Genomic DNA, 26579 nt, shown 5'->3' with positions numbered 1-26579 from the left:
AATGAACAGGTACATTCAGTGCAGTGTAATGAACAGGTACATTCAGTGTAGTGTACCTACCTGTAGTTCATGTCCCTGGCTGAAGTGCTGTGAGGTCAGTATGAGACCGGGCAGGTGAGAAGGGAGTTCGTGTCCCTGGCTGCAGTGCTGTGAGGTCAGTATGAGACCGGGCAGGTGAGAGGGGAGTTCCAGTCTGCGGTAGTACCACACCAGGTTCCAGAATACGATAGGGTGCTGGTCCACGATGCTGGGAGAGCTGATCACCTGGTCGCCTTCATTACCCAGCAGAGACTCTAGCTCTTTCCACAGAACCAAGGGACTCAGGTAAGGGACCGTCACTGGGGCTGGTGGAGAAGGGGATGGGGTCGGGGTTGGAGAACTACTCGCTGGGGAACTGCAAGTTGTAGTCGAGGCAGGGGATGGGGGAGAGGCTGGAGGTGGGGGAGAGGCTGGAGGTGGGGGAGAGGCTGGAGGTGGGGGAGAGTTTGGATCTGAAGTTGGGCCTGGGACAGGGTCCTGTGGACACCCAGATGCACCCTCAGAGTCCTGTCGCTCCTCTGCTGGAGCTGTGGTTGACTGGGGTATCAGTGCTCCAGCTACACCCTCAGAGTCCTGTCGCTCCTCTGCTGGAGCTGTGGCTGACTGGGGTATCAGTGCTCCAGCTACACCCTCAGAGTCCTGTCGCTCCTCTGCTGGAGCTGTGGCTGACTGGGGTATCAGTGCTCCAGCTACACCCTCAGAGTCCTGTCGCTCCTCTGCTGGAGCTGTGGCTGACTGGGGTATCAGTGCTCCAGCTGTAGTCTCAGAGTCCTGTCGCTCCTCTGCTGGAGCTGTGGCTGACTGGGGTATCAGTGCTCCAGCTACACCCTCAGAGTCCTGTCGCTCCTCTGCTGGAGCTGTGGCTGACTGGGGTATCAGTGCTCCAGCTACACCCTCAGAGTCCTGTCGCTCCTCTGATGGAGCTGTGGCTGACTGGGGTATCAGTGCTCCAGCTGCAGTCTCAGGTTTGACTGAAACAGCCGTGTCCTCTCCGAAAGGTTGGTGACTCTCGTCACTGGTCCTAAAGAGACAAACATGTACGGGATCTGAGTTGTGTGGATCAGTGGTGGAAAGTACTTAAGTTAAAATACTTTTTTGTCACACCCTGATCTGTTTAACCTGTCTTTATGCTTGTCTCCATCCAGGTGTCGCCCATCTTTCCCATTATCCCCTGTGTACTTATACCTGCGTTCTCTATTTGTCTGTTGCCAGTTCGTTTTGTTTCGTCAAGCCTACCAGCGTTTTTCCCCGTGCCTCCTGTCTTTCTCTAGTCCCGGTATATCTAGTTTTCCCGTTTTTTGACCATTCTGCCTGCCCTGACCCTGAGCCTACCTGCCGTTCTGTACCTTTCGGACTCTGCTCTGGACTACTGACCATTCTGCCTGCCCTTTACCTGTCGTTTGCCTTAAGTATTCAGACCCTTTACTCAGTACTTTGTTGAAGCATGTTTGGCAGCGATTACAGCATCGAGTCTTCTTGGGTATGACGCTACAAGCTTTGCACACCTGTATTTGGGGAGTTTATCTCATTCTTCTCTGCAGATCCTCTCAAACACTGTCAGGTTGGATAGGGAGTGTTGCACAGCTATTTTCAGGTCTCTCCAGAGATGTTCGATCTGGTTCAAGTACGGGCTCTGGCAGGGCTATTCAAGGACATTCAGAGACTTGTCCTGAAGCCACCCTTGCATTGTCTTGGCTGTGTGCTTAGGGTCGTTGTCCTGTTGGAAGGTGAACCTTTGCCCCAGTCTGAGGTCCTCAGCGCTCTGGAGCAGGTTTTCATCAATGATCTCTCTGTACTTTGCGCTGTTCATCTTTCCCTAGATCCTGACTAGTCCCCCAGTCCCTGCCGCTGAAAAACATCCCCACAGCATGATGCTGCCACCACCATGCTTCACCGTAGGGATGGTGCCAGGTTTCCTCCAGACATGACACTTGGCATTCAGGCCAAAGAGTTCAATCTTGGTTACATCAGACCAGAGAATCTTGTTTCTCATGATCTGAGAGTCCTTTAGGTGCATTTTGGCAAACTCCAAGCAGGCTGTCATGTGCTTTTTACTGAGAAGTGGCTTCCGTCTGGCCACTCTACCATAAAGGCCTGATTGATGGAGTTCCCTATGACCGAAAAGAGCTTCTAGACATCTGAACAGCCATCACTAACCTCCATCTGGACGAGGACTTCTACTTCAATGAGTCGGAGGTGAAAGACATTGATTATCGCAGACTAGGTCCAAATCCCTGACACTTAAAGAAGGAGAAGACTGTGCTATAGAAGCCGACGTGTGGTATATCTGACAAGACTATGTCGGAGAGTGGAATAAATCGCCTCTACCTTCCGTTCTATTGGCCAACGTGCAATCACTGGAGAATAAACTGGATGAGCTCCGTTCGAGACGATCCTATCAACGGATTCATCCGATGGCATTGAGGAGTTTACCACATCAGCTCGGCCCTCTATTTACTGTAGTCCACGATCAGCTCCTTTGTCTTGCTGACGTTTCTTGCGTTTCCTGTTTAATCTTAATCTGTTTAAAAGTCTTACTCACATTAGCTACGGAGAGCGCATAGAAGGTATTTAGCTTCGCGGCTGGGTTTCCCTTTGTAATCCGTGATAATCCGCCCGTAATCCAACGTCAGCAAGACAAAGGAGCTGATCGTAGTCTACAGGAAATGAAGGGCCGAGCACGCCCCCCATCCACATCGACGGGGCTGTTGTGGAACAGGTCGAGAGCTTCAAGTTCTTCAGAACTATCATGGTCCACATACATCAATACAGTCGTGAAGAGGGCACGACAACACCTCTTCCGCCTCAGGAGGCTGAAAAGATTTGTCACGGGTCCTCAGATCCTCAAAAAGTTGTACAGCAGCACCATCGAGAGCATCCTGACTGGTTGCATCACCGCCTGGTATGGCAACTGCTCGGCCTCCGACCGCAAGGCGCTACAGAGGGAAGTGCGAACGGCCCGGTACATCACTGAGCCATACTACATCGTTAGTCTGGGTAGCTATTTGTTAACTATTTAATTATCTACATTGACCCCCCCCTCCTTTCTTTGTTGTTGCACTTTTTTGACTCATCACATAAGCTGCTGTTACTGTCTATTATCTATCCTTTACCCCTACCTACAGTATACTGCTGTTACTGTCTATTATCTATCCTTTACCCCTACCTACAGTATACTGCTGTTACTGTCTATTATCTATCCTTTACCCCTACCTACAGCATACTGCTGTTACTGTCTATTATCTATCCTTTATCCCTACCTACAGTATACTGCTGCTACTGTCTATTATCTATCCTTTACCCCTACCTACAGTATACTGCTGTTACTGTCTATTATCTATCCTTTACCCCTACCTACAGTATACTGCTGTTACTGTCTATTATCTATCCTTTACCCCTACCTACAGCATACTGCTGTTACTGTCTATTATCTATCCTTTATCCCTACCTACAGTATACTGCTGTTACTGTCTATTATCTATCCTTTACCCCTACCTACAGTATACTGCTGTTACTGTCTATTATCTATCCTTTACCCCTACCTACAGTATACTGCTGCTACTGTCTATTATCTATCCTTTACCCCTACCTACAGTATACTGCTGTTACTGTCTATTATCTATCCTTTACCCTTACCTACAGTATACTGCTGTTACTGTCTATTATCTATCCTTTATCCCTACCTACAGTATACTGCTGTTACTGTCTATTATCTATCCTTTACCCCTACCTACAGTATACTGCTGTTACTGTCTATTATCTATCCTTTACCCCTACCTACAGTATACTGCTGTTACTGTCTATTATCTATCCTTTACCCCTACCTACAGTATACTGCTGTTACTGTCTATTATCTATCATTTACCCCTACCTACAGTATACTGCTGTTACTGTCTATTATCTATCTTTACCCCTACCTACAGTATACTGCTGTTACTGTCTATTATCTATCATTTACCCCTACCTACAGCATACTGCTGTTACTGTCTATTATCTATCATTATCCCTACCTACAGCTACTGCTGTTACTGTCTATTATCTATCCTTTACCCTACCTACAGTATACTGCTGTTACTGTCTATTATCTATCCTTTACCCCTACCTACAGTATACTGCTGTTACTGTCTATTATCTATCCTTTATCCCTACCTACAGTATACTGCTGTTACTGTCTATTATCTATCCTTTACCCCTACCTACAGTATACTGCTGTTACTGTCTATTATCTATCCTTTACCCCTACCTACAGTATACTGCTGTTACTGTCTATTATCTATCCTTTACCCCTACCTACAGTATACTGCTGTTACTGTCTATTATCTATCCTTTACCCCTACCTACAGTATACTGCTGTTACTGTCTATTATCTATCCTTTACCCCTACCTACAGTATACTGCTGTTACTGTCTATTATCTATCCTTTATCCCTACCTACAGTATACTGCTGTTACTGTCTATTATCTATCCTTTACCCCTACCTACAGTATACTGCTGTTACTGTCTATTATCTATCCTTTACCCCTACCTACAGTATACTGCTGTTACTGTCTATTATCTATCCTTTACCCCTACCTACAGTATACTGCTGTTACTGTCTATTATCTATCCTTTACCCCTACCTACAGTATACTGCTGTTACTGTCTATTATCTATCCTTTACCCCTACCTACAGTATACTGCTGTTACTGTCTATTATCTATCCTTTACCCCTACCTACAGTATACTGCTGTTACTGTCTATTATCTATCCTTTACCCCTACCTACAGTATACTGCTGTTACTGTCTATTATCTATCCTTTACCCCTACCTACAGTATACTGCTGTTACTGTCTATTATCTATCCTTTACCCCTACCTACAGTATACTGCTGTTACTGTCTATCAATCCTTTAACCCTACCTACAGTATACTGCTGTTACTGTCTATTATCTATCCTTTACCCCTACCTACAGTATACTGCTGTTACTGTCTATTATCTATCCTTTACCCCTACCTACAGTATACTGCTGTTACTGTCTATTATCTATCCTTTACCCCTACCTACAGTATACTGCTGTTACTGTCTATTATCTATCATTTACCCCTACCTACAGCATACTGCTGTTACTGTCTATTATCTATCCTTTATCCCTACCTACAGTATACTGCTGTTACTGTCTATTATCTATCCTTTACCCCTACCTACAGTATACTGCTGTTACTGTCTATTATCTATCCTTTACCCCTACCTACAGTATACTGCTGTTACTGTCTATTATCTATCCTTTACCCCTACCTACAGTATACTGCTGTTACTGTCTATTATCTATCCTTTACCCCTACCTACAGTATACTGCTGTTACTGTCTATTATCTATCCTTTACCCTACCTACAGTATACTGCTGTTACTGTCTATTATCTATCCTTTACCCCTACCTACAGTATACTGCTGTTACTGTCTATTATCTATCCTTTACCCCTACCTACAGTATACTGCTGTTACTGTCTATCAATCCTTTACCCCTACCTACAGTATACTGCTGTTACTGTCTATTATCTATCCTTTACCCCTACCTACAGTATACTGCTGTTACTGTCCATTATCTATCCTTTACCCCTACCTACAGTATACTGCTGTTACTGTCTATTATCTATCCTTTACCCCTACCTACAGTATACTGCTGTTACTGTCTATTATCTATCCTTTACCCCTACCTACAGTATACTGCTGTTACTGTCTATTATCTATCCTTTACCCCTACCTACAGTATACTGCTGTTACTGTCTATTATCTATCCTTTACCCCTACCTACAGTATACTGCTGCTACTGTCTATTATCTATCCTTTACCCCTACCTACAGTATACTGCTGCTACTGTCTATTATCTATCCTTTACCCTTACCTACAGTATACTGCTGTTACTGTTTATTATCTATCCTTTACCCCTACCTACAGTATACTGCTGTTACTGTCTATTATCTATCCTTTACCCCTACCTACAGTATACTGCTGTTACTGTCTATTATCTATCATTTACCCCTACCTACAGTATACTGCTGTTACTGTCTATTATCTATCCTTTACCTCTACCTACAGTATACTGCTGTTACTGTCTATCTATCCTGTTGTCTAGTTACTTTACCCCTCCCCATATTCACATATCTACCTCAATTAGCTCGTACCCCAGCACATGGACTCGGTACTGGTACCCTGTGTATATAACCATGTTATTACCTCGTACCCCAGCACATGGACTCGGTACTGGTACCCTGTGTATATAACCATGTTATTACCTCGTACCCCAGCACATGGTCTTGGTACTGATAACCCGTATATATAACCATGTAATCACCTCGTACCCCAGCACATGGACTCGGTACTGGTACCCTGTGTATATAACCATGTTATTACCTCGTACCCCAGCACATGGTCTTGGTACTGATAACCCGTATATATAACCATGTAATCACCTCGTACCCCAGCACATGGACTCGGTACTGGTACCCTGTGTATATAACCATGTTATTACCTCGTACCCCAGCACATGGTCTTGGTACTGATAACCCGTATATATAACCATGTAATCACCTCGTACCCCAGCACATGGACTCGGTACTGGTACCCTGTGTATATAACCATGTTATTACCTCGTACCCCAGCACATGGTCTTGGTACTGATAACCCGTATATATAACCATGTAATCACCTCGTACCCCAGCACATGGACTCGGTACTGGTACCCTGTGTATATAACCATGTTATCTTTACTTATTGTGTATTTATTCTTTCTGTATTGTTGGGAAGGTCCTGTCAGTAAGCATTTCACTGTTAGTCTACACCTGTTGTTTACCAAGCATTTCACTGTTAGTCTACACCTGTTGTTTACCAAGCACGTGAAATACAATTTAATTTGATGTATTTTACTGGGTGACTTTTACTTGAGTCATTTTCTATCAAGGCATCTTTACAATTACTCTAGTAGGACAATACGGTACTATTTCTACCAGCGGGGTGTGTGTGTGTGTGTGTGTGTGTGTGTGTGTGTGTGTGTGTGTGTGTGTGTGTGTGTGTGTGTGTGTGTGTGTGTGTGTCGTAGTGTGTGTGTGTGTGTCGTAGTGTGTGTGTGTGTGTGTGTGTGTGTGTGTGTGTGTGTGTGTCGTAGTGTGTGTGTGTGTCGTAGTGTGTGTGTGTGTGTCGTAGTGTGCATGTGTGTGTGTGTGTGTGTGTGTGTGTGTGTGTGTGTGTGTCGTAGTGTGTGTGTGTGTGTCGTAGTGTGCATGTGTGTGTGTGTGTGTGTGTGTAGCGTGTCATCACCTGTGTCTCAGGTCCCTGATGTGCACAGTAAGGAACGGCAGGAAGGAAGAGCCACAGAAGGGACATGTGGTGTTGAGGTTGGAGTCCTCGGCCGTCCATCCTGCCATGATCTCTTCATCATACACCAGACAGTCACATGTCTTACAGCGACTGCAGCTACACATCAACACCTACAGACAGGAACAGTTCACTGACTGAGGTGGAAGAGGCTATAACAGTCTATAACAGGCTATAACAGGCCATAACCGTGACCGCGGTAGTGTAGTGGTGACTGAGGTGGAAGAGGCTATAACAGGCTATAACAGACTATAACAGGCTAAAACAGGCTATAACAGGTTATAACAGGTTATAACAGGCTATAACAGGCTATAACAGGCTATAACTCTGACCTCAGTAGTGTAGTGGTGACGGAGGTGGAAGAGGCTATAACAGGCTATAACAGGCTAAAACAGGTTATAACAGGCCATAACAGGCTATAACAGGCTATAACAGGCTAAAACTCTGACCTCAGTAGTGTAGTGGTGACGGAGGTGTAAGAGGCTATAACAGGCTATAACAGACTATAACAGGCTATAACAGGCTATAACAGGCTAAAACAGGCTATAACAGGCTATAACAGGCTATAACAGGCTATAACAGGCTAAAACTCTGACCTCAGTAGTGTAGTGGTGACGGAGGTGTAAGAGGCTATAACAGGCTATAACAGACTATAACAGGCTATAACAGGCTAAAACTGGCTAAAACTGGCTAAAACTGGCTAAAACTGGCTAAAACTCTGACCTCAGTAGTGTAGTGGTGACGGAGGTGGAAGAGGCTAGAACAGTCTATAACAGGCTATAACAGGCGAAAAAACAGGGTATAACAGGCTAAAACAGGCTAAACGGGCTATAACAGTCTATAACAAGCTATAACAGTGTAGTGGTGACGGAGATGGAAGAGGCTATAACAGGCTATAACAGTCTATAACTCTGACCTCGGTAGTGTAGTGGTGACGCAGGTGGAAGAGGCTATAACAGGCTATAACAGTCTATAACACTGACCTCGGTAGTGTAGTGGTGACTGAGGTGGAAGAGGCTATAACAGGCTATAACAGGCTATAACAGTCTATAACAGTCTATAACTCTGACCTCGGTAGTGTAGTGGTGACTGTGGTGGAAGAGGCTATAACAATCTATAACAGGCTATAACAGGCTATAACAGTCTATAACAGTCTATAACACTGACCTCAGTAGTGAAGTGGTGACTGGTGGAAGAGGCTATAACAGGCTATAACAGTCTATAACAGGCTATAACAGGCTATAACAGGCTATAACAGTCTATAACAGTCTATAACTCTGACCTCGGTAGTGTAGTGGTGACTGAGGTGGAAGAGGCTATAACAGGCTATAACAGTCTATAACAGGCTATAACAGGCTATAACAGTCTATAACTCTGACCTCAGTAGTGTAGTGGTGACGGAGGCGGAAGCGGCTATAACAGGCTATAACAGTCAATAACAGTCTATAACAGTCTATAACAGGCTATAACAGGCTATAACAGTCTATAACTCTGACCTCAGTAGTGTAGAGGTGACGGAGGTGGAAGAGGCTATAACAGTCTATAACAGGCTATAACAGGCTATAACAGGCTATAACTCTGACCTCAGTAGTGTAGTGGTGACGAAGGTGGAAGAGGCTATAACAGTCTATAACAGTCTATAACAGGCTATAACAGGCTAAAACTCTGACCTCAGTAGTGTAGTGGTGACTGAGGTGGAACAGGCTATAACAGGCTATAACAGTCTATAACAGGCATTAACAGGCTATAACTCTGACCTCGGTAGTGTAGTGGTGACGGAGGTGGAAGAGGCTATAACAGGCTATAACAGGCTATAACACTGACCTCAGTAGTGTAGTGGTGACGGAGGTGGAAGCGTCTATAACAGGCTATAACAGGCTATAACACTGACCTCAGTAGTGTAGTGGTGACGGAGGTGGAAGCGGGAGGCATCAGGAGAGGAGTCTGGAGTCTGGGGACCTCTAGAGGGAGGAGCCAAACCACCTGGGTATAATAAAACAGGACATACAGGTACATAGAGTTACCATCAGCCAATCACATTCAGTACAGAAATACATAGAGTTACCATCAGCCAATCACATTCAGTACAGAAATACATAGAGTTACCATCAGCCAATCACATTCAGTACAGAAATACATAGAGTTACCATCAGCCAATCACATTCAGTACAGAAATACATAGAGTTACCATCAGCCAATCACATTCAGTACAGAAATACATAGAGTTACCATCAGCCAATCACATTCAGTACAGAAATACATAGAGAAATACACCCAGCCCCATCACTAAGTCACCCTCCTCTAACCCAGCCCCATCACTAAGTCACCCTCCTCTAACCCAGCCACATCACTAAGTCACCCTCCTCTAACCCAGCCCCATCACTAAGTCACCCTCCTCTAACCCAGCCCCATCACTAAGTCACACTCCTCTTACCCAGCCACATCACTAAGTCACCCTCCTCTTACCCAGCCACATCACTAAGTCACCCTCCTCTAACCCAGCCACATCACTAAGTCACCCTCCTCTAAACCAGCCACATCACTAAGTCACCCTCCTCTAACCCAGCCACATCACTAAGTCACCCTCCTCTAACCCAGCCACATCACTAAGTCACCCTCCTCTAACCCAGCCACATCACTAAGTCACCCTCCTCTAAACCAGCCACATCACTAAGTCACCCTCCTCTAACCCAGCCACATCACTAAGTCACCCTCCTCTAACCCAGCCACATCACTAAGTCACCCTCCTCTAACCCAGCCCCATCACTAAGTCACACTCCTCTAACCCAGCCACATCACTAAGTCACCCTCCTCTAACCCAGCCACATCACTAAGTCACCCTCCTCTAACCCAGCCACATCACTAAGTCACCCTCCTCTAACCCAGCCACATCACTAAGTCACCCTCCTCTAACCCAGCCACATCACTAAGTCACCCTCCTCTAACCCAGCCACATCACTAAGTCACCCTCCTCTTACCCAGCCACATCACTAAGTCACCCTCCTCTTACCCAGCCACATCACTAAGTCACCCTCCTCTAACCCAGCCACATCACTAAGTCACCCTCCTCTAACCCAGCCACATCACTAAGTCACCCTCCTCTTACCCAGCCCCATCACTAAGTCACCCTCCTCTAACCCAGCCCCATCACTAAGTCACCCTCCTCTAACCCAGCCACATCACTAAGTCACCCTCCTCTAACCCAGCCACATCACTAAGTCACCCTCCTCTTACCCAGCCACATCACTAAGTCACCCTCCTCTAACCCAGCCACATCACTAAGTCACCCTCCTCTAACCCAGCCACATCACTAAGTCACCCTCCTCTTATTGACTTACTACATTTAGATCACAAATAGCTATTCTGCTGCGTAACCAGTGAATAACTGCAACAAGTTGAAATGGTTTACTGGCACGACTCTACAAAACATTAAACACTCAAAAGTTTCATAATTCAATTCCTTCCTTTACTGTAAAAAGATTGCAGTCAGAGTGCAGTATAACTGCAGTACACTGTAGTGTAAATGTACTTAGAATGCATTATAACTGCAGTACACTGTAGTGTAAATGTACTTAGAATGCATTATAACTGCAGTACACTGTAGTGTAAATGTACTTAGAATGCATTATAACTGCAGTACACTGTAGTGTAAATGTACTTAGAATGCAGTATAACTGCAGTATTCTTCAACGACTTCGTAATGTTTTTATTCTGCAATTACTACGTCCAAAATACCACAGTTACTGCAGTTACTGCAGTTTCAAAACTGCAATCATTTTTTGTTGTTGTTATTTCTTGTATTTTAACCCCCTTTTTCAATTATGACCTTGTCTCATCGCTGCAACTCCCCAACGGGCTCGGGAGAGGCGAAGGTTGAGTCATATGTCCTCCAAAACATGACCCGCCAAACCGTGGTTCTTAACACCCACCTGCTTAACCCGGGAAGCAAACTGCACCGATGTGTCGGAGGAAACACCATTCAACTGACAAGTGGGGTCAGCCTGCAGGCGCCCGGTCTGCCACAAGAGCGCGATGAACCAAGTAAAGGCACCCCCCGGCGAATACCCTCTCCTAACCCGGACGACCCTTGACCTATTGTGCTTCGCCCTATGCGACTCTCGGTCACGGCCGTTTGTGACACAGCCTGGGATCAAACACGGGTCTGTAGTGATGCATCAAGCACTGCCCTTGCAATCTTTTTTTGTTCTACTTTTTCTGAAACATCGTTTTTCGAAAAAAAGCCTTAAAAATCTTTTGAACTTTTTGTAATTGATGTTTAATATTATATAACATTCTTAAAAATGTTGCAATAATAAAACATTATAAAAATACTATTTTTGGGTGAGGAATTAACTATTTACATCCTGTTAACTATTGTCAATCTCAAAAGATGCTGAAACTAGCAACTAGCAAACTAGCAACTAGCAACTAGCAAACTAGCAACTAGCAACTAGCAACTAGCAAACTAGCAACTAGCAACTAGCAAACTAGCAACTAGCAACTAGCAACTAGCAACTAGCAACTAGCAACTAGCAAACTAGCAACTAGCAACTAGCAACTAGCAAATTAGCAACTAGCAACTAGCAAACTAGCAACTAGCAAATTAGCAACTAGCAAACTACCAAACTAGCAACTAGCAACTAGCAAATTAGCAACTAGCAACTAGCAAACTAGCAAATTAGCAACTAGGAAACTACCAAACTAGCAACTAGCAACTAGCAACTAGCAAATTAGCAACTAGCAACTAGCAAATTAGCAACTAGCAAACTAACAAATTAGCAACTAGCAAACTAGCAAACTAGCAACTAGCAATTAGCAAACTAGCAACTAGCAACTAGCAACTAGCAAATTAGCAACTAGCAACTAGCAAACTAGCAAATTAGCAACTAGCAAACTACCAAACTAGCAACTAGCAACTAGCAAAGGAGCAATTAGCAACTAGCAAACTAGCAACTAGCAAATTAGCAACTAGCAAACTACCAAATTAGCAACTAGCAACTAGCAAACTAGCAAACTAGCAACTAGCAACTAGCAAACTAGCAACTAGCAAACTAGCAAACTAAGACAGAGTGAGAATAAGGAGGGACTACTTTACGCACTAGAGAAGGAGTTGTGGCGGAACACTTTGCAGGGCGAGGTGGGGCTCTGAGAGACGAGGCGTCCCCTGGCTGGGCTCCTCCTCAGGCACGTGAGGCTGTCGTGCTGGGGGGAGGCGTAGGAGGAGGTGAAACCTTCAGGGTCCAGGACAGAGCCCTCTTCCAACAGAGAGGTGCATTCTGGGTCCACTGAGGTCATTGATGACACGCTGATCTGGTCACAGTTCACATCCTGTGGGAGAAGAATGTTACTTTTGGATCCCGGACAATGTCTTCCATTAGACGGACGGTTTGTAACATACCTGTGAGAGTGATGTCTGTGATGACAGGCGAGAGTAGAGCCTGCTAGCCTTCTCAGCCACCCCCTTCCCTGCCGACAGGAAGCTGCTCTTAAACATGTCCAGACTAAGAGTTGGTGTGAGGAGGGAGTCCATGGAGAAAGTCGAGGAGGGAGTAGGGGAGGAGGGGGAGACCAACGAGGAGGGACGGAGACGTTCTTTGGGCCTGGAGAGGGGGAGTTGTGAGTTGGCGCGAAGCAGGGGAGGAGGGGGTCGGGGGGAGGTACAGGGGGAGTAGGTCAGACTGAGGGGCCGAGGTCGATGGGATGAGTGTTTAGATGGGGTGGAGGGGGCGTGGAGTAACGGGCTGGACGGGTTCTGAAGGTCCATGCTGGCCGTCCTGCTGCTCAGAGGGCTCAGAACCTTCATGTACATCTCTATCTCTTCTGCCAGGTCTCGGCGGGCTGTGGAGGTACTGCTACTGTCCACATCACCCTCCGTCTCTGTCTCCGTCTCTGCTGCTATAATGGACAGAGGGTCAAAGCCAGTCTCAACGATACCTGTCCTCTTGATGGCTCTGCCCACGGTTTCACTGCTGTTTTTTACACTGCTCTGTTTGGAGACACTGCAATCTGGAGCCTCGGTCCCATCTCCACTAACACTGCAATCTGAAGCCTCGGTCCCATCTCCACTAACACTGCAGCTCACAATCCTCCTTTCCACCTCCATGGCAGGTGTATCTCTGTCCTTATTGCCTTCTATCTCCTCCCTCTCTCCTCCATCCAATCTCTCTTGGTTCTGGGTAGGATCAGCCTGACTGGCCTCAACCTTCCCAGGTTTGCAGTTCGGAGGCGGCGGGCGTTTTGGAGCAGGGCCTCGGACCTGCATGGTGTTGGAGGTGAAGTTAAGTGTGATGGTCCTGAGAGTCCTCTGTCCTCCGGTCAGATCCAGGGAGTTGGGCCTCAGTCTTCGGTTCTTTGGTCTGTTGGAGTCACCGGGTGTGGTAATGTGGTCCTGTCTTCTCAGAGGACCTAAAAGACACAACAGTTGATAGGTCAGATGATGATAACAACTGATCTACTGAAACGTTTATTAAAACCCCAGACGTAATGAAATAAAAACTGAACTAGCTGATTTAAGTAGTCGAATGGGTTGGGGATGAGTTGACGTGGATCCATGTTGACTCCGATACATTTACTACATTTATTACGAGTCATCATCCACCTCCTTCCCTGTGGCTCAGTTGATAGAGCATGGTGTTTGCTACGCCAGCATGGTGTTTGCGATGCCAGGGTTGTGGGTACGATTCCCATGGGGGGCCAGTACAAAAAAATATATTTATATATTTTATTTATGTATGAAATGTATGCATTCACTACTGTAAGTCGCTCTGGATAAGAGCGTCTGCTAAAATGTAAAATGTAATTAACGTGCAACTGAAAGTTGACTAGTAACAACAACTGGGACCTAAAAGACACCCACCATGAGACCCACTAAATCTGCCCAAGAATAGAGAAACAAAAGAAAAACCCACACCAAACTTAAAGACAGGAAGTGGAGCAACTAAAGGTGTTGACTCTCCACATGTATCAAGACAACTGGAGCACTGGGCCAGACACTCTTAAATAGAACCTGGACCAGCTCAGGTGAAACACCTTCCCACTAACGAGATGGACAAGCCAGCACAGGTGTAACACATACTGACTAACGAGATGGACAAGCCTGTGTTGTCAACTCTTTATACAAATACCAGGTCCTAGAAATACAGGGTTCAGGCCTTAACCACTGGCTTCAGACCTGCCTTTATACAAATACCAGGTCCTAGAAATACAGTGTTCAGGCCTTAACCACTGGCTTCAGACCTGCCTTTATACAAATACCAGGTCCTAGAAATACAGTGTTCAGGCCTTAACCACTGGCTTCAGACCTGCCTTTATACAAATACCAGGTCCTAGAAATACATGGGCACTAATAAAAGTTCACATAGACCCATCTCTTTCATGTTGTCGTTGAAAAAGTAACATAAATGACAAGCATGTCAATCTCTCATGGCTCAAAGTGGAGGAGAGATTTGACTTCATTACTACTTATTTTGTAAGAAGTGTTGACATGCTGAATGTACTGAGCTGTCTGTTTAAACTACTAGCACACAGCTCAGACACCCATCCATACCCCATTAGACATGCCACCAGAGGTCTGTTTAAACTACTGGCACACAGCTCAGATACCCATCCATACCCCATAAGACATGCCACCAGAGGTCTGTTTAAACTACTGGCACACAGCTCAGACACCCATCCATACCCCACAAGACATGCCACCAGAGGTCTGTTTAAACTACTGGCACACAGCTCAGACACCCATCCATACCCCACAAGACATGCCACCAGAGGTCTGTTTAAACTACTGGCACACAGCTCAGATACCCATCCATACCCCACAAGACATGCCACCAGAGGTCTCTTCACAGTCCCCAAGTCCAGAACAGACTATGGGAGACGCACAGTACTACATAGAGCCATGACTACATGGAACTCTATTCCACATCAGGTAACTGATGCAGCAGTAGAATCAGATTTAAGAAACAGATAAAAATACACCTTATGGAACAGCAGGGACTGTGAAGAGACACACATATACACACACGTGGGTGTTGTATTGTAGAAATGTGGTAGTAGAGTAGTGGTCTGAGGTAACACACTTAATGATTTGTGAAAAGTGTTATTATATTTGTAATTGTAAAATATATAACTGCCTTAATGTTGATGGACCCCAGGAAGAGTAGCTGCTGCCTCGGCAGGAACTAATGGGGATCCATAATAAACCCCAGGAAGAGTAGCTGCTGCCTTGGCAGGAACTAATGGGGATCCATAATAAACCCCAGGAAGAGTAGCTGCTGCCTCGGCAGGAACTAATGGGGATCCATAATAAACCCCAGGAAGAGTAGCTGCTGTCTTGGCAGGAATTAATGGGGATCCATAATAAACCCCAGGAAGAGTAGCTGCTGCCTTGGCAGGAACTAATGGGGATCCATAATAAACCCCAGGAAGAGCAGCTGCTGCCTCGGCAGGAACTAATGGGGATCCATAATAAACCCCAGGAAGAGTAGCTGCTGCCTTGGCAGGAACTAATGGGGATCCATAATAAACCCCAGGAAGAGTAGCTGCTGCCTTGGCAACAGGAACTAATGGGGATCCATAATAAACCCCAGGAAGAGTAGCTGCTGCCTTGACAGGAACTAATGGGGATCCATAATAAACCCCAGGAAGAGTAGCTGCTGCCTTGGCAGGAACTAATGGGTATCCATAATAAACCCCAGGAAGAGTAGCTGCTGCCTCAACAGGAACTAATGGGGATCCATAATAAACCCCAGGAAGAGTAGCTGCTGCCTTGACAGGAACTAATGGGGATCCATAATAAACCCCAGGAAGAGTAGCTGCTGTCTCAACAGGAACTAATGGGGATCCATAATAAACCCCAGGAAGATTAGCTGCTGCCTTGGCAGGAACTAATGGAGATCCATAATAAACCCCAGGAAGAGTAGCTGCTGCCTTGGCAGGAACTAATGGGGATCCATAATAAACCCCAGGAAGAGTAGCTGCTGCCTTGACAGGAACTAATGGGGATCCATAATAAACCCCAGGAAGAGTAGCTGCTGTCTCGACAGGAACTAATGGGGATCCATAATAAACCCCAGGAAGAGTAGCTGCTGCCTTGGCAACAGGAACTAATGGGGATCCATAATAAACCCCAGGAAGAGTAGCTGCTGCCTTGGCAGGAACTAATGGGGATCCATAATAAACCCCAGGAAGAGTAGCTGCTGCCTTGGCAACAGGAACTAATGGGGATCCATAATAAACCCCAGGAAGAGTAGCTGCTGCCTTGACAGGAACTAATGGGGATCCATAATAAACCCCAGGAAGAGTAGCTGCTGCCTTGGCAGGAACTAATGGGTATCCATAATAAACCCCAGGAAGAGTAGCTGCTGCCTCAACAGGAACTAATGGGGATCCATAATAAACCCCAGGAAGAGTAGCTGCTGCCTTGACAGGAACTAATGGGGATCCATAATAAACCCCAGGAAGAGTAGCTGCTGTCTCAACAGGAACTAATGGGGATCCATAATAAACCCCAGGAAGATTAGCTGCTGCCTTGGCAGGAACTAATGGAGATCCATAATAAACCCCAGGAAGAGTAGCTGCTGCCTTGGCAGGAACTAATGGGGATCCATAATAAACCCCAGGAAGAGTAGCTGCTGCCTTGACAGGAACTAATGGGGATCCATAATAAACCCCAGGAAGAGTAGCTGCTGTCTCGACAGGAACTAATGGGGATCCATAATAAACCCCAGGAAGAGTAGCTGCTGCCTTGGCAACAGGAACTAATGGGGATCCATAATAAACCCCAGGAAGAGTAGCTGCTGCCTTGGCAGGAACTAATGGGGATCCATAATAAACCCCAGGAAGAGTAGCTGCTGCCTTGGCAACAGGAACTAATGGGGATCCCTAATACAATCTAAAAGTCATCACCAAGCCTTTCACTACCAGATCAGGTTTGTTAATTCAAACATTGTTTTTGTGGAAAGTCCCGAGGAGAAGTTTGAACATGAAGTTAGTGTTTGGAATATCAATCATATTGTCACATCCTGACCGGTCATTTTGTTATTGTAGTTTGGTCAGGACGTGGCAGGGGTGTGTTTGTTTAGTGTGTTTCGGGGTTTTGGTTTATGTTCTATGTTTTCTATTTCTATGTGGGTTTTCTAGTTGTTCTATTTCTATGTTCAGGGTTTTGGTTTGGAGGCAGCTGTTCTTCGTTGCTTCTAATTGGAGGCCATATTTAAGTAGGGGGTTTTTCTTCATGGGTTTTGTGGGTAGTTGTTTTTTCGTATAGTCCTTGTGTCCTTAACGGAACTGTTGGTTGACGTCGATTTATTTTGTTTAAGTGTTCACTTATATATATAAATAAAAGATGAGCATGATACCCGCTGCGCCTTTGTCCACTTTCTACGACGCACCTGACACATATAAACTAGAAATAATAGTGGTCCTAGATTCCATCCCTGTGGAACATTTCATTTCAAGAGGAGATAAGATATCTCTGTAAATAAAAAAATAAAAAATCTCTGAACGTTATACTTCAAACTCAATAACAACACAAAAAAAATTAAAAATCGTCAAACAGATTGACAAACCAACAACAGAACAGAACAGAGACCAGGAAATTGTTCTACACTTGTAATCAAATAGAAGATCATCCCAGTTACATAACACACATCCATTCATACAGTTGATTATCTATCTTGTAGCCATCTAAATATAACAGCATATAGACAGAGAGGATGTGTTGAAGACAAGACATTCTCCTTCCACCCACACACTGTGCTGTGATATAACATCCAATGCAGAGGATTCATTTCACTCTGTTCCTTCAATCCTGCCCTTTAGAGACCAGAAAGGAGTTTTTACATCAGTCAGCTCAGTCAGATTAGGAGAATAAACTGCAATATAAAATGTAACACAATTTCGATATAATTAGTAATAAGGTAATTATTTTGAGCTGGGTTTTTTTTGGGGGGACGATCATCCCACTACTGCTGGTTAATATGAGACAATTCCATTTCAATTCAGTCAATTCAGAAAGTACACTGAAAATTGCAATTTATCCTCAGTGTTTTCCAATGAGGAAAATGTGGAATTTGGTTTACTTTCTGAATTGAAATGGTATTGACCCCAACCCTGGTATGGACTATTCAGTAGTCTTGAGTAACAGACACGTTTAAACTTACAAGACTCCCTCTCTGACTTCTCCTGCGCTAGTGGTGTTCTGTCGCTGTCCCTTCCCATCATCCTCTCCTCCTCCTTGGATAGAGAGTCATAGCCTTGGTCTGATTGGCCACCTGAAACAGACAGACAGACAGACAGACACTGAGTGTACAAAACATTAAGAACACCTTCCTAATATTCAGTTGCATCGAGGCATGGACTCGACAAGGTGTCGAAAGCGTTCCACAGGGATGCTGGGGATCATGTTGACTCCAATGCTTCCCACTTGATACACACAGGAAACTGTTCACAAACCGGTGTGCCTGGTACCTACTACCATACCCCCCCCCGTTCAAAGGCACTTCAATCTTTTGTCTTGCCCATTCACCCTCTGAATGGCAGACAAACACAATCCACGTCTCAATTTGTCTCAAGGCTTAAAATCTTTCAAATTGTTGGCCTGTTGCGTTTATATTTTTGTTCGGTGTAGCAGAGGAGTTATTGGATAACAGAAGGGGACAGAAGAGGACAGAGGGAGGACAGGAGTGGAGAGAGGGAGGACAGGAGGGGAGAGAGGGAGGACAGGAGGGGAGAGAGGAAGGACAGGAGGGGAGAGAGGAGGACAGGAGGGGAGAGAGGGAGGACAGGAGGGGAGAGAGGGAGGACAGGAGGGGAGAGAGGGAGGACAGGAGGGGAGAGAGGGAGGACAGGAGGGGAGAGAGGGAGGACAGGAGGGAATAGAGGGAGGACAGGAGGGGAGAGAGGGAGGACAGGAGGGGAGAGAGGGAGGACAGGAGGGGAGAGAGGGAGGACAGGAGGGGAGAGAGGGAGGACAGGAGGGGAGAGAGGGAGGACAGGAGGGGAATAGAGGGAGGACAGTGGGGGGAGAGAGGAGGACAGGAGGATAGAGGAGGACAGGAGGGGACGAGAGGGAGGAAGAGGAGGGACTAGAGGGAGGACAGGAGGGCAATAGAGGGAGGACCAGGAGGGAGAGAGAGGGAGGGACAGGAGGGAATAGAGGGAGGACAGGAGGGGAGACGGAGGACAGGAGGGAGAGAGGGAGGGCAGGAGGGCGACAGAGGGAGAGACAGGCGGGGAAGAGAGGGAGGACAGGAGGGGAATAGAGGGAGGACAGGAGGGAGGAGATGAGGGAGAGGGAGGACAGGAGGGAATAGAGGGAGGACAGGAGGGGAGAGAGGTTGGACAGGAGGGGAGAGAGGGAGGACAGGAGGGGAGAGAGGGAGGACAGGAGGGAATAGAGGGATGAAAGGAGAGGAGGGGTAACATCTTTAAGTACCTGTGCTTGATCCATCATCGCTGGAGTCCATCTTAGTGAAGTCTGTATCGATTGAGACCCGCTCAACTGAGTCGTTAGTACTGTCTTCACTACCATGACTGACTGTGTCCAGATCACTGTAGTCTGTAGAGAGAGAACAGAGAGATGAGAGTGTGAGTTTTAGGATTGTTTGGCTATTACGGAGGGAGGAAGGCCTCTTCCCCCAGGACCAGACTCTGTGTCTGGGTTATTACAGAGGGAGGGAGGAGGGCCTCTTCCCCCAGGACCAGACTCTGTGTCTGGGCTAAGAGGGAGGGAGGAGAGCCTCTTCCCCCAGGACCAGGCTCTGTGTCTAGGCTAAGAGGGAGGGAGGAGAGCCTCTTCCCCCAGGACCAGACTCTGTGTCTGGGCTAAGAGGGAGGGAGGAGAGCCTCTTCCCCCAGGACCAGGCTCTGTGTCTAGGCTATTACAGAGGGAGGAGAGCCTCTTCCCCCAGGACCAGTCTCTGTGTCTGGGCTATTACAGAGGGAGGAGGGCCTCTTGCCCCAGGACAAGTCTCTTTGTCTGGGTTATTACAGAGGGAGGAGACCAGCCTTTCAAAGCACTTCATGGCAACAGACATGACGGGAGCATCATGAACAACTGGAGCTCTCATGCATGTTTAGGTGTTGCTTGCCTCGAAGCACGCATAGAAGTCATTTAGCTTGTCTGGTAGGCTTGTGTCACTGGGCAACTCGTGGCTGGGCTTCCCTTTGTAGTCCGTAATAGTTTGCAAGCCCTGCCACATCCGACGAGCGTCAGAGCCGGTGTAGTAGGATTCAATCTTAATCCTGTATTGACGCTTTGCCTGTTTAATGGTTAGTCTGAAGGCATAGTGGGATTTCTTATAAGCTTCTGGGTTAGAGTCCCGCTCCTTGAAAGCGGCAGCTCTACCCTTTAGCTCAATGTTGCCTGTAATCCATGGTTTCTGGTTGGGATATGTACGTACGGTTACTATGGGGGCAACGTCATCGATGACCCTTATTGATGAAGCCAGTGACTGATGTGGTATACTCCTCAATGCCATGGGATGAGTCCCGGAACATATTCCAGTCTGGTGCAGCAAAACAGTCCTGATCAGTGCATTCGGAAAGTATTTAGACCACTTGACTTTTTCCACATTTTGTTACGTTCAGCTGTATTCTAAAATGTATTAAATTCATATAAAATCCTCAGCAATCTACACACAATACCCCATAATGACAAAGCGAAAAACAGATGTATAGATGTTTTTGCAAATGTATAAAAAACACAAAAAAAACCACATTGTTTACATAAGTATTCAGAGTCTTTGCTATGAGACTCAAAATTGAACTCAGGTGCATCCTGTTTCCATTGATCATCCCTGAGATGTTTCTACAACTTCATTGGAGTCCACCTGTGGTAAATTCAATTGATTGGACATGATTTGGAAAGGCATACACCTGTCTATATAAGGTCCCACAGTTGACAGTGCATGTCAGAGCAAAAACCAAGCCATGAGGTTGAAGGAATTGTCCGTAGAGCTCCGAGACAGGATTGTGTCGAGGCACAGATCTGGGGAAGGGTACCAAAACATTTCTGCAGCATTGAAGGTCCCCAAGAACACAGTGGCCTCCATTATTCTTAAATGGAAGAAGTTTGGAACCACTAAGACTCTTCCTAGAGTTGGCCGCCCGGCAAAACTGAGCAATCGTTGAAGATGGGCCTTGGTCAGGGAGGTGGCCAAGAACCCGATGGTCACTCTGACAGAGCTCCAGAGTTCCTCTGTGGAGAACATATGTGACATGCTGGTAGAAATAAGGTAAAACGGATTTAAGTTTCCCTGCATTAAAGTCCCCGGCCACTAGGAGCGCCGCTTCTGGATGAGGATTTTCTTGTTTGGCCTTATACAGCTCGTTGAGTGCCGTCTTAGCATCGGTTTGTGATGGTAAATAGACGACTACGAAAAATGATATGAAAACTCTCTTTGTAGATAGTGTGGTCTACAGCTTATTCCTTAATACTAGACATCGTGCACCAGCTGTTATTGACAAATATACACAGACCGCAACCCCTCGTCTTACCGGAGGCAGCTGTTCTGTTCGACGCACGGAAAAACCAGCCAACTGTATATTATCCTGTATATTGTTCAGCCACAACTCCGTGAAACATAAGATATTACAGTTTGTCCCGGTGGTAGGATTGATCGTCTTGATCGTAGCTCATCCAGTTTATTCTCCAGTGATTGCACGTCGGCCAATAGGACGGATGGTAGAGGCGGGTTACCCGGACCTAGCTGACGAACTCTCACAAGGCACCCGGACCTGCGTCCCCTGTATCGGCGTCTCCTCTTCACGCGAATGACGGCGATTTAGACCTGGTCGGCTATCTGGAGTAAATCCTTTGCGTCTGACTCGAAATTTTCGTCCGGTACGAGGTGATTAATCGCTGTCCTGATATCCAGAAGCTCTATTTGGTCATAAGAGACGGTGGCAGAAACATTACGTACAAAATAAGTTACAAATATCGGCAAAAAAACACACAAAATAGCACAACTAGTTAGGAACCCGTAAAATGGCAGCTATCTCCTCCGGCGCTCAGTTGCCTCAGGACTGTGTGCATTCAATTTTTTATTTAACCTTTATTTAACTCGGCAAGTCAGTTAAGAACAAATTTCTATTTACAATGACGGCCTACCAAAAGGCAAAAGGCCTCCTGCGGGGACGGGGGCCTGGGATTAAACATAACCCCGGCCAAACCCTAACGACGCTGGGCCAATTGTGCGACGCCCAATGGGATTCCCAATCACAGCCAGTTGTGATACAGCCTGGAATCGAACCAGGGACTGTAGCATTGAGAGACAACACAGCGGTGTTCCTGGAGAGGGAGATGAATTTACCTGATAGCTGTGTGTCTCTACCCTGGGTTTGGTTCTGGACCATCTGTTTCCGTCCCAGCTGTTTGAACCGTCCCACCCCCAGGACCACATTCCTCAGCTTGGCCCACAGGAAGTAGCCTCCTCTAGTATTGGACGGCCACGTGCTCTCCAACACCGCCTGGAACCAATCAATCAATCAATCTATCTATCAATCTAACAATCAATCAATCTATCTATCAATCAATCTATCAATCAATCAATCTATCAATCTATCAATCTATCAATCAATCAATCTATCAATCTATCAATCAATCTATCTATCTATCAATCAATCAATCTATCAATCTAACAATCAATCAATCAAACTATCAATCTATCAATCAATCAGTCTATCAATCAATCAATCTATCAATCAAGCTATCAATCAAGCTATCAATCAATATATCAATCAATCTATCAATCAAGCTATCAATCAATCAATCAATCTATCAATCAAGCTATCAATCAATCTATCAATCAAGCTATCAATCAAGCTATCAATCAATCTATCAATCAATCTATCAATCAATCTATTAATCAATCTATCAATCAATGAAACTATCAATCTATCAATAGTACTGGATGGCTAAGTGCTCTCCAACCCCGCCTGGAACCAATCAATCAATACATCGATCAATCAAGCACATATAATATAGTGTATATGGTAGTCTATGTAGATGGAATGTCTTCATCAGCAGCACTCACCTTGTTGTAGTAACCATAGGTGATGGCGTTGGGATGGACTCCAGCCTTCTTCATCTCAAACAGGATTCTGACCGCCAGGACAGGTTGGCTGTACTGTCCACATAGCTGCATTAACACCCGGTAACACACCTAGGAGACAGGAGACAGGAGAGAGGAGACAGGAGACAGGAGACAGGAGAGGAGACAGGAGAGGAGACAGGAGAGGAGACAGGAGACAGGAGACAGGAAACAGGAGAGGAGACAGGAGAGGAGACAGGCGAGGAGACAGGAGACAGGAGACAGGAGAGGAGACAGGAGACAGGAGAGGAGACAAGAGACAGGAGAGGAGACAGGAGACAGGAGACAGAAGAGGAGACAGGAGACAGGAGAGGAGACAGGAGACAGGAGACAGGAGACAGGAGAGGAGACAGGAGACAGGAGAGGAGACAGGAGAGGAGACAGGAGACAGGAGAGGAGACAGGAGACATGAGAGGAGACAGGAGACAGGACAGGAGACAGAAGACAGGAGACAGGAGAGGAGACAGGAGAGGAGACAGGAGAGGAGACAGGAGACAGGAGACAGGAGACAGGAGACAGGAGACAGGAGAGGAGACAGGAGACAGGAGAGGAGACAGGAGACAGGAGACAGGAGAGGAGACATGAGAGGAGACAGAAGACAGGAGACAGGAGAGGAGACAGGAGAGGAGACAGGACAGGAGACAGGAGACAGGAGACAGGAGAGGAGACAGGAGACAGGAGAGGAGACAGGAGACAGGAGAGGAGACAGGAGACAGGAGAGGAGACAGGAGACATGAGACAGGAGAGGAGACAGGAGAGGAGACAGGAGACAGGAGAGGAGACAGGAGACAGGAGAGGAGAGGAGACAGGAGACAGGAGAGGAGACAGGAGACAGGAGACAGGAGACAGGAGATAGGAGAGGAGACAGGAGACAGGAGATAGGAGACAGGACAGGAGACAAGAGAGGAGACAGGAGACAGGACAGGAGACAGGAGAGACAGGAGACAGGAGACAGGAGAGGAGAGGAGACAGGAGACAGGAGAGGAGACAGGAGACAGGAGAGGAGACAGGAGACAGGAGAGGAGAGGAGACAGGAGACAGGAGAGGAGACAGGAGACAGGAGACAGGAGACAAGAGAGGAGACAGGAGACAGGACAGGAGACAGGAGAGACAGGAGACAGGAGACAGGAAATTAGAGTTAAAGAGGACATCTGCACCCTGTAGGACACCTGGAGAGGAGAGAAGACACACACAGAGGACATCTGCACCCTGTAGGACACCTGGAGAGGAGACACACACAGAGGACATCTGCACATCTATTGTTTTCCTACCTCATCAGGCGCCTGCAGCTTCTTGTCCTGCATCTTCCTGAGGATGTCGTAGGCCATGCGTAGTGCCCGCACCTTGGAGTGGCATGCGCTGGCATAGGCTGGCAGGCATATGAACCACAGGCCGTAACAGTGACGCAGTAGACACTTAGACCACATCTGGGGGACGGAGGCGTGTGTTTTAGCCATCCGCTGGGCTGAGCGGATCTCCTGGACGCAGATTCAATTACAACAACAACAACAAAAATAAATATAAACATTTAAAAGAACTAGAGATCTGGTCAAGTCCGACAACAGTGGGTTGAGTGGCGTTTATCAGGTGGTTCGTACGGCAGTCATACATGAGTCTGTCTGTCTGTCTGTCTGTCTGTCTGTCTGTCTGTCTGTCTGTCTGTCTGTCTGTCTGTCTGTCTGTCGGTCGGTCGGTCCGTCCGTCCGCCCGTCTGTCTGTCCGTCCCTCTGTCTGTCTGTCTGTCTGTCTGTCTGTCTGTCTGTCTGTCTGTCTGTCTGTCTGTCTGTCTGTCTGTCTGTCTGTCTGTCTGTCTGTCTGTCCGTCCGTCTGTCCGTCGGTCCGTCTGTCCCTCTGTCTGTCTGGTTTATGCGAAGCAGCGTGTGGTAATGACCTCTGACCTGTTTGGAGCGTCTAAAGATGGCCGCGGGGCTGGCTGGACTGGTGTGTCTCTGTGTCAGGCTGGCTGAGGGGGGGTGAGGTCCATCCTGGAGCTCCAACAAATCACGACTCAGCACCGGAAACCCAGAGTAGCTGGACAGGGTAAGGGTTAAACACAACGCTGTCAGTAGCTGGACAGGGTAACGCTGTCAGTAGCTGGACAGGGTAACGCTGTCAGTAGCTGGACAGGGTAACGCTGTCAGTAGCTGGAGAGGGTAAGGGTTAAACACAACGCTGTCAGTAGCTGGACAGGGCAACGCTGTCAGTAGCTGGACAGGGTAACGCTGTCAGTAGCTGGACAGGGTAACGCTGTCAGTAGCTGGAAGGTTTGGAACGGCTGGGGATCTCAGAGAGGTTTGGAACGGCTGGGGATCTCAGAGAGGTTTGGAACGGCTGGGGATCTCAGAGAGGTTTGGAACGGCTGGGGGTCCCTGAGGAGAGGTTTGGAACGGCTGGGGGTCCCTGAGGAGAGGTTTGGAACGACTGGGGGTCACCGAGGAGAGGTTTGGAAACCCTGACATAAGCCACAACACCATCAGTAGTTACAGACAGAGCTGATATACTGCATAATAAAATGAATCTGACTACTGACAGAGGGGGGGAAATGGTGCTCCAAAAAAGGTCCAGTTGCCAGGACAACAAATACAAATTCCATCTAGACGTCGTTGCCCTGGAGCACACAAAAACTATACATACCTCGACCTAAATATCAGCACCACAGGTAACTTCCACAAAGCTGTGAACGATCTGAGAGACAAGGCAAGAAGGGCCTTCTATGCCATCAAAAGGAATATAAAATTTGACATACCAATTAGGATCTGGCTAAAAATATTTCAATCAGTTATAGGGCACTGCGCTCATCCACCTCTGGCCTGCTCGCCCCCCTACCTCTGAGGAAGCACAGTTCCCGCTCAGCCCAGTCAAAACTGTTCGCTGCTCTGGCACCCCAATGGTGGAACAAGCTCCCTCACGACGCCAGGACAGCGGAGTCAATCACCACCTTCCGGAGACACCTGAAACCCCACCTCTTTAAGGAATACCTGGGATAGGATAAAGTAATCCTTCTAACCCCCCCCCCCCAAAAGATATAGATGTACTATTGTAAAGTGGTTGTTCCACTGGATATCATAAGGTGAATGCACCAATTTGTAAGTCGCTCTG

General features: G+C 46.7%; 1 protein-coding gene and 1 long non-coding RNA gene across 6 annotated transcripts in view; one reads left to right on the top strand and one right to left on the bottom strand.

Annotated features, from left to right (window-relative positions):
- Positions 1–26579, bottom strand: part of dennd4a (DENN/MADD domain containing 4A) — a 90923-nt gene that overhangs the window by 5100 nt on the left and 59244 nt on the right. For all 5 annotated transcript variants that reach the window (XM_029751956.1, XM_029751955.1, XM_029751959.1 and 2 more), the window contains 11 exons: positions 25379–25511; positions 24752–24958; positions 23424–23552; positions 22701–22857; positions 19823–19945; positions 18549–18659; positions 12788–13794; positions 12489–12717; positions 9281–9372; positions 7333–7502; positions 61–1060 (listed from right to left, as the gene is read on the bottom strand). In XM_029751956.1, coding sequence (XP_029607816.1) covers positions 61–1060; positions 7333–7502; positions 9281–9372; positions 12489–12717; positions 12788–13794; positions 18549–18659; positions 19823–19945; positions 22701–22857; positions 23424–23552; positions 24752–24958; positions 25379–25511 — 3358 coding nt within the window. The remainder of the gene's footprint in view (positions 1–60; positions 1061–7332; positions 7503–9280; positions 9373–12488; positions 12718–12787; positions 13795–18548; positions 18660–19822; positions 19946–22700; positions 22858–23423; positions 23553–24751; positions 24959–25378; positions 25512–26579) is intronic.
- Positions 14505–14815, top strand: LOC115192971 (uncharacterized). Its single transcript, XR_003878041.1, has 2 exons — positions 14505–14581; positions 14712–14815. It is a non-coding gene; the product is annotated as an uncharacterized LOC115192971 (long non-coding RNA).

This window comes from Salmo trutta, chromosome 4, assembly GCF_901001165.1.
Source record: "Salmo trutta chromosome 4, fSalTru1.1, whole genome shotgun sequence".
Taxonomy (NCBI): domain Eukaryota; kingdom Metazoa; phylum Chordata; class Actinopteri; order Salmoniformes; family Salmonidae; genus Salmo; species Salmo trutta.
This window is presented reverse-complemented; position numbering and strand designations above follow the sequence as displayed.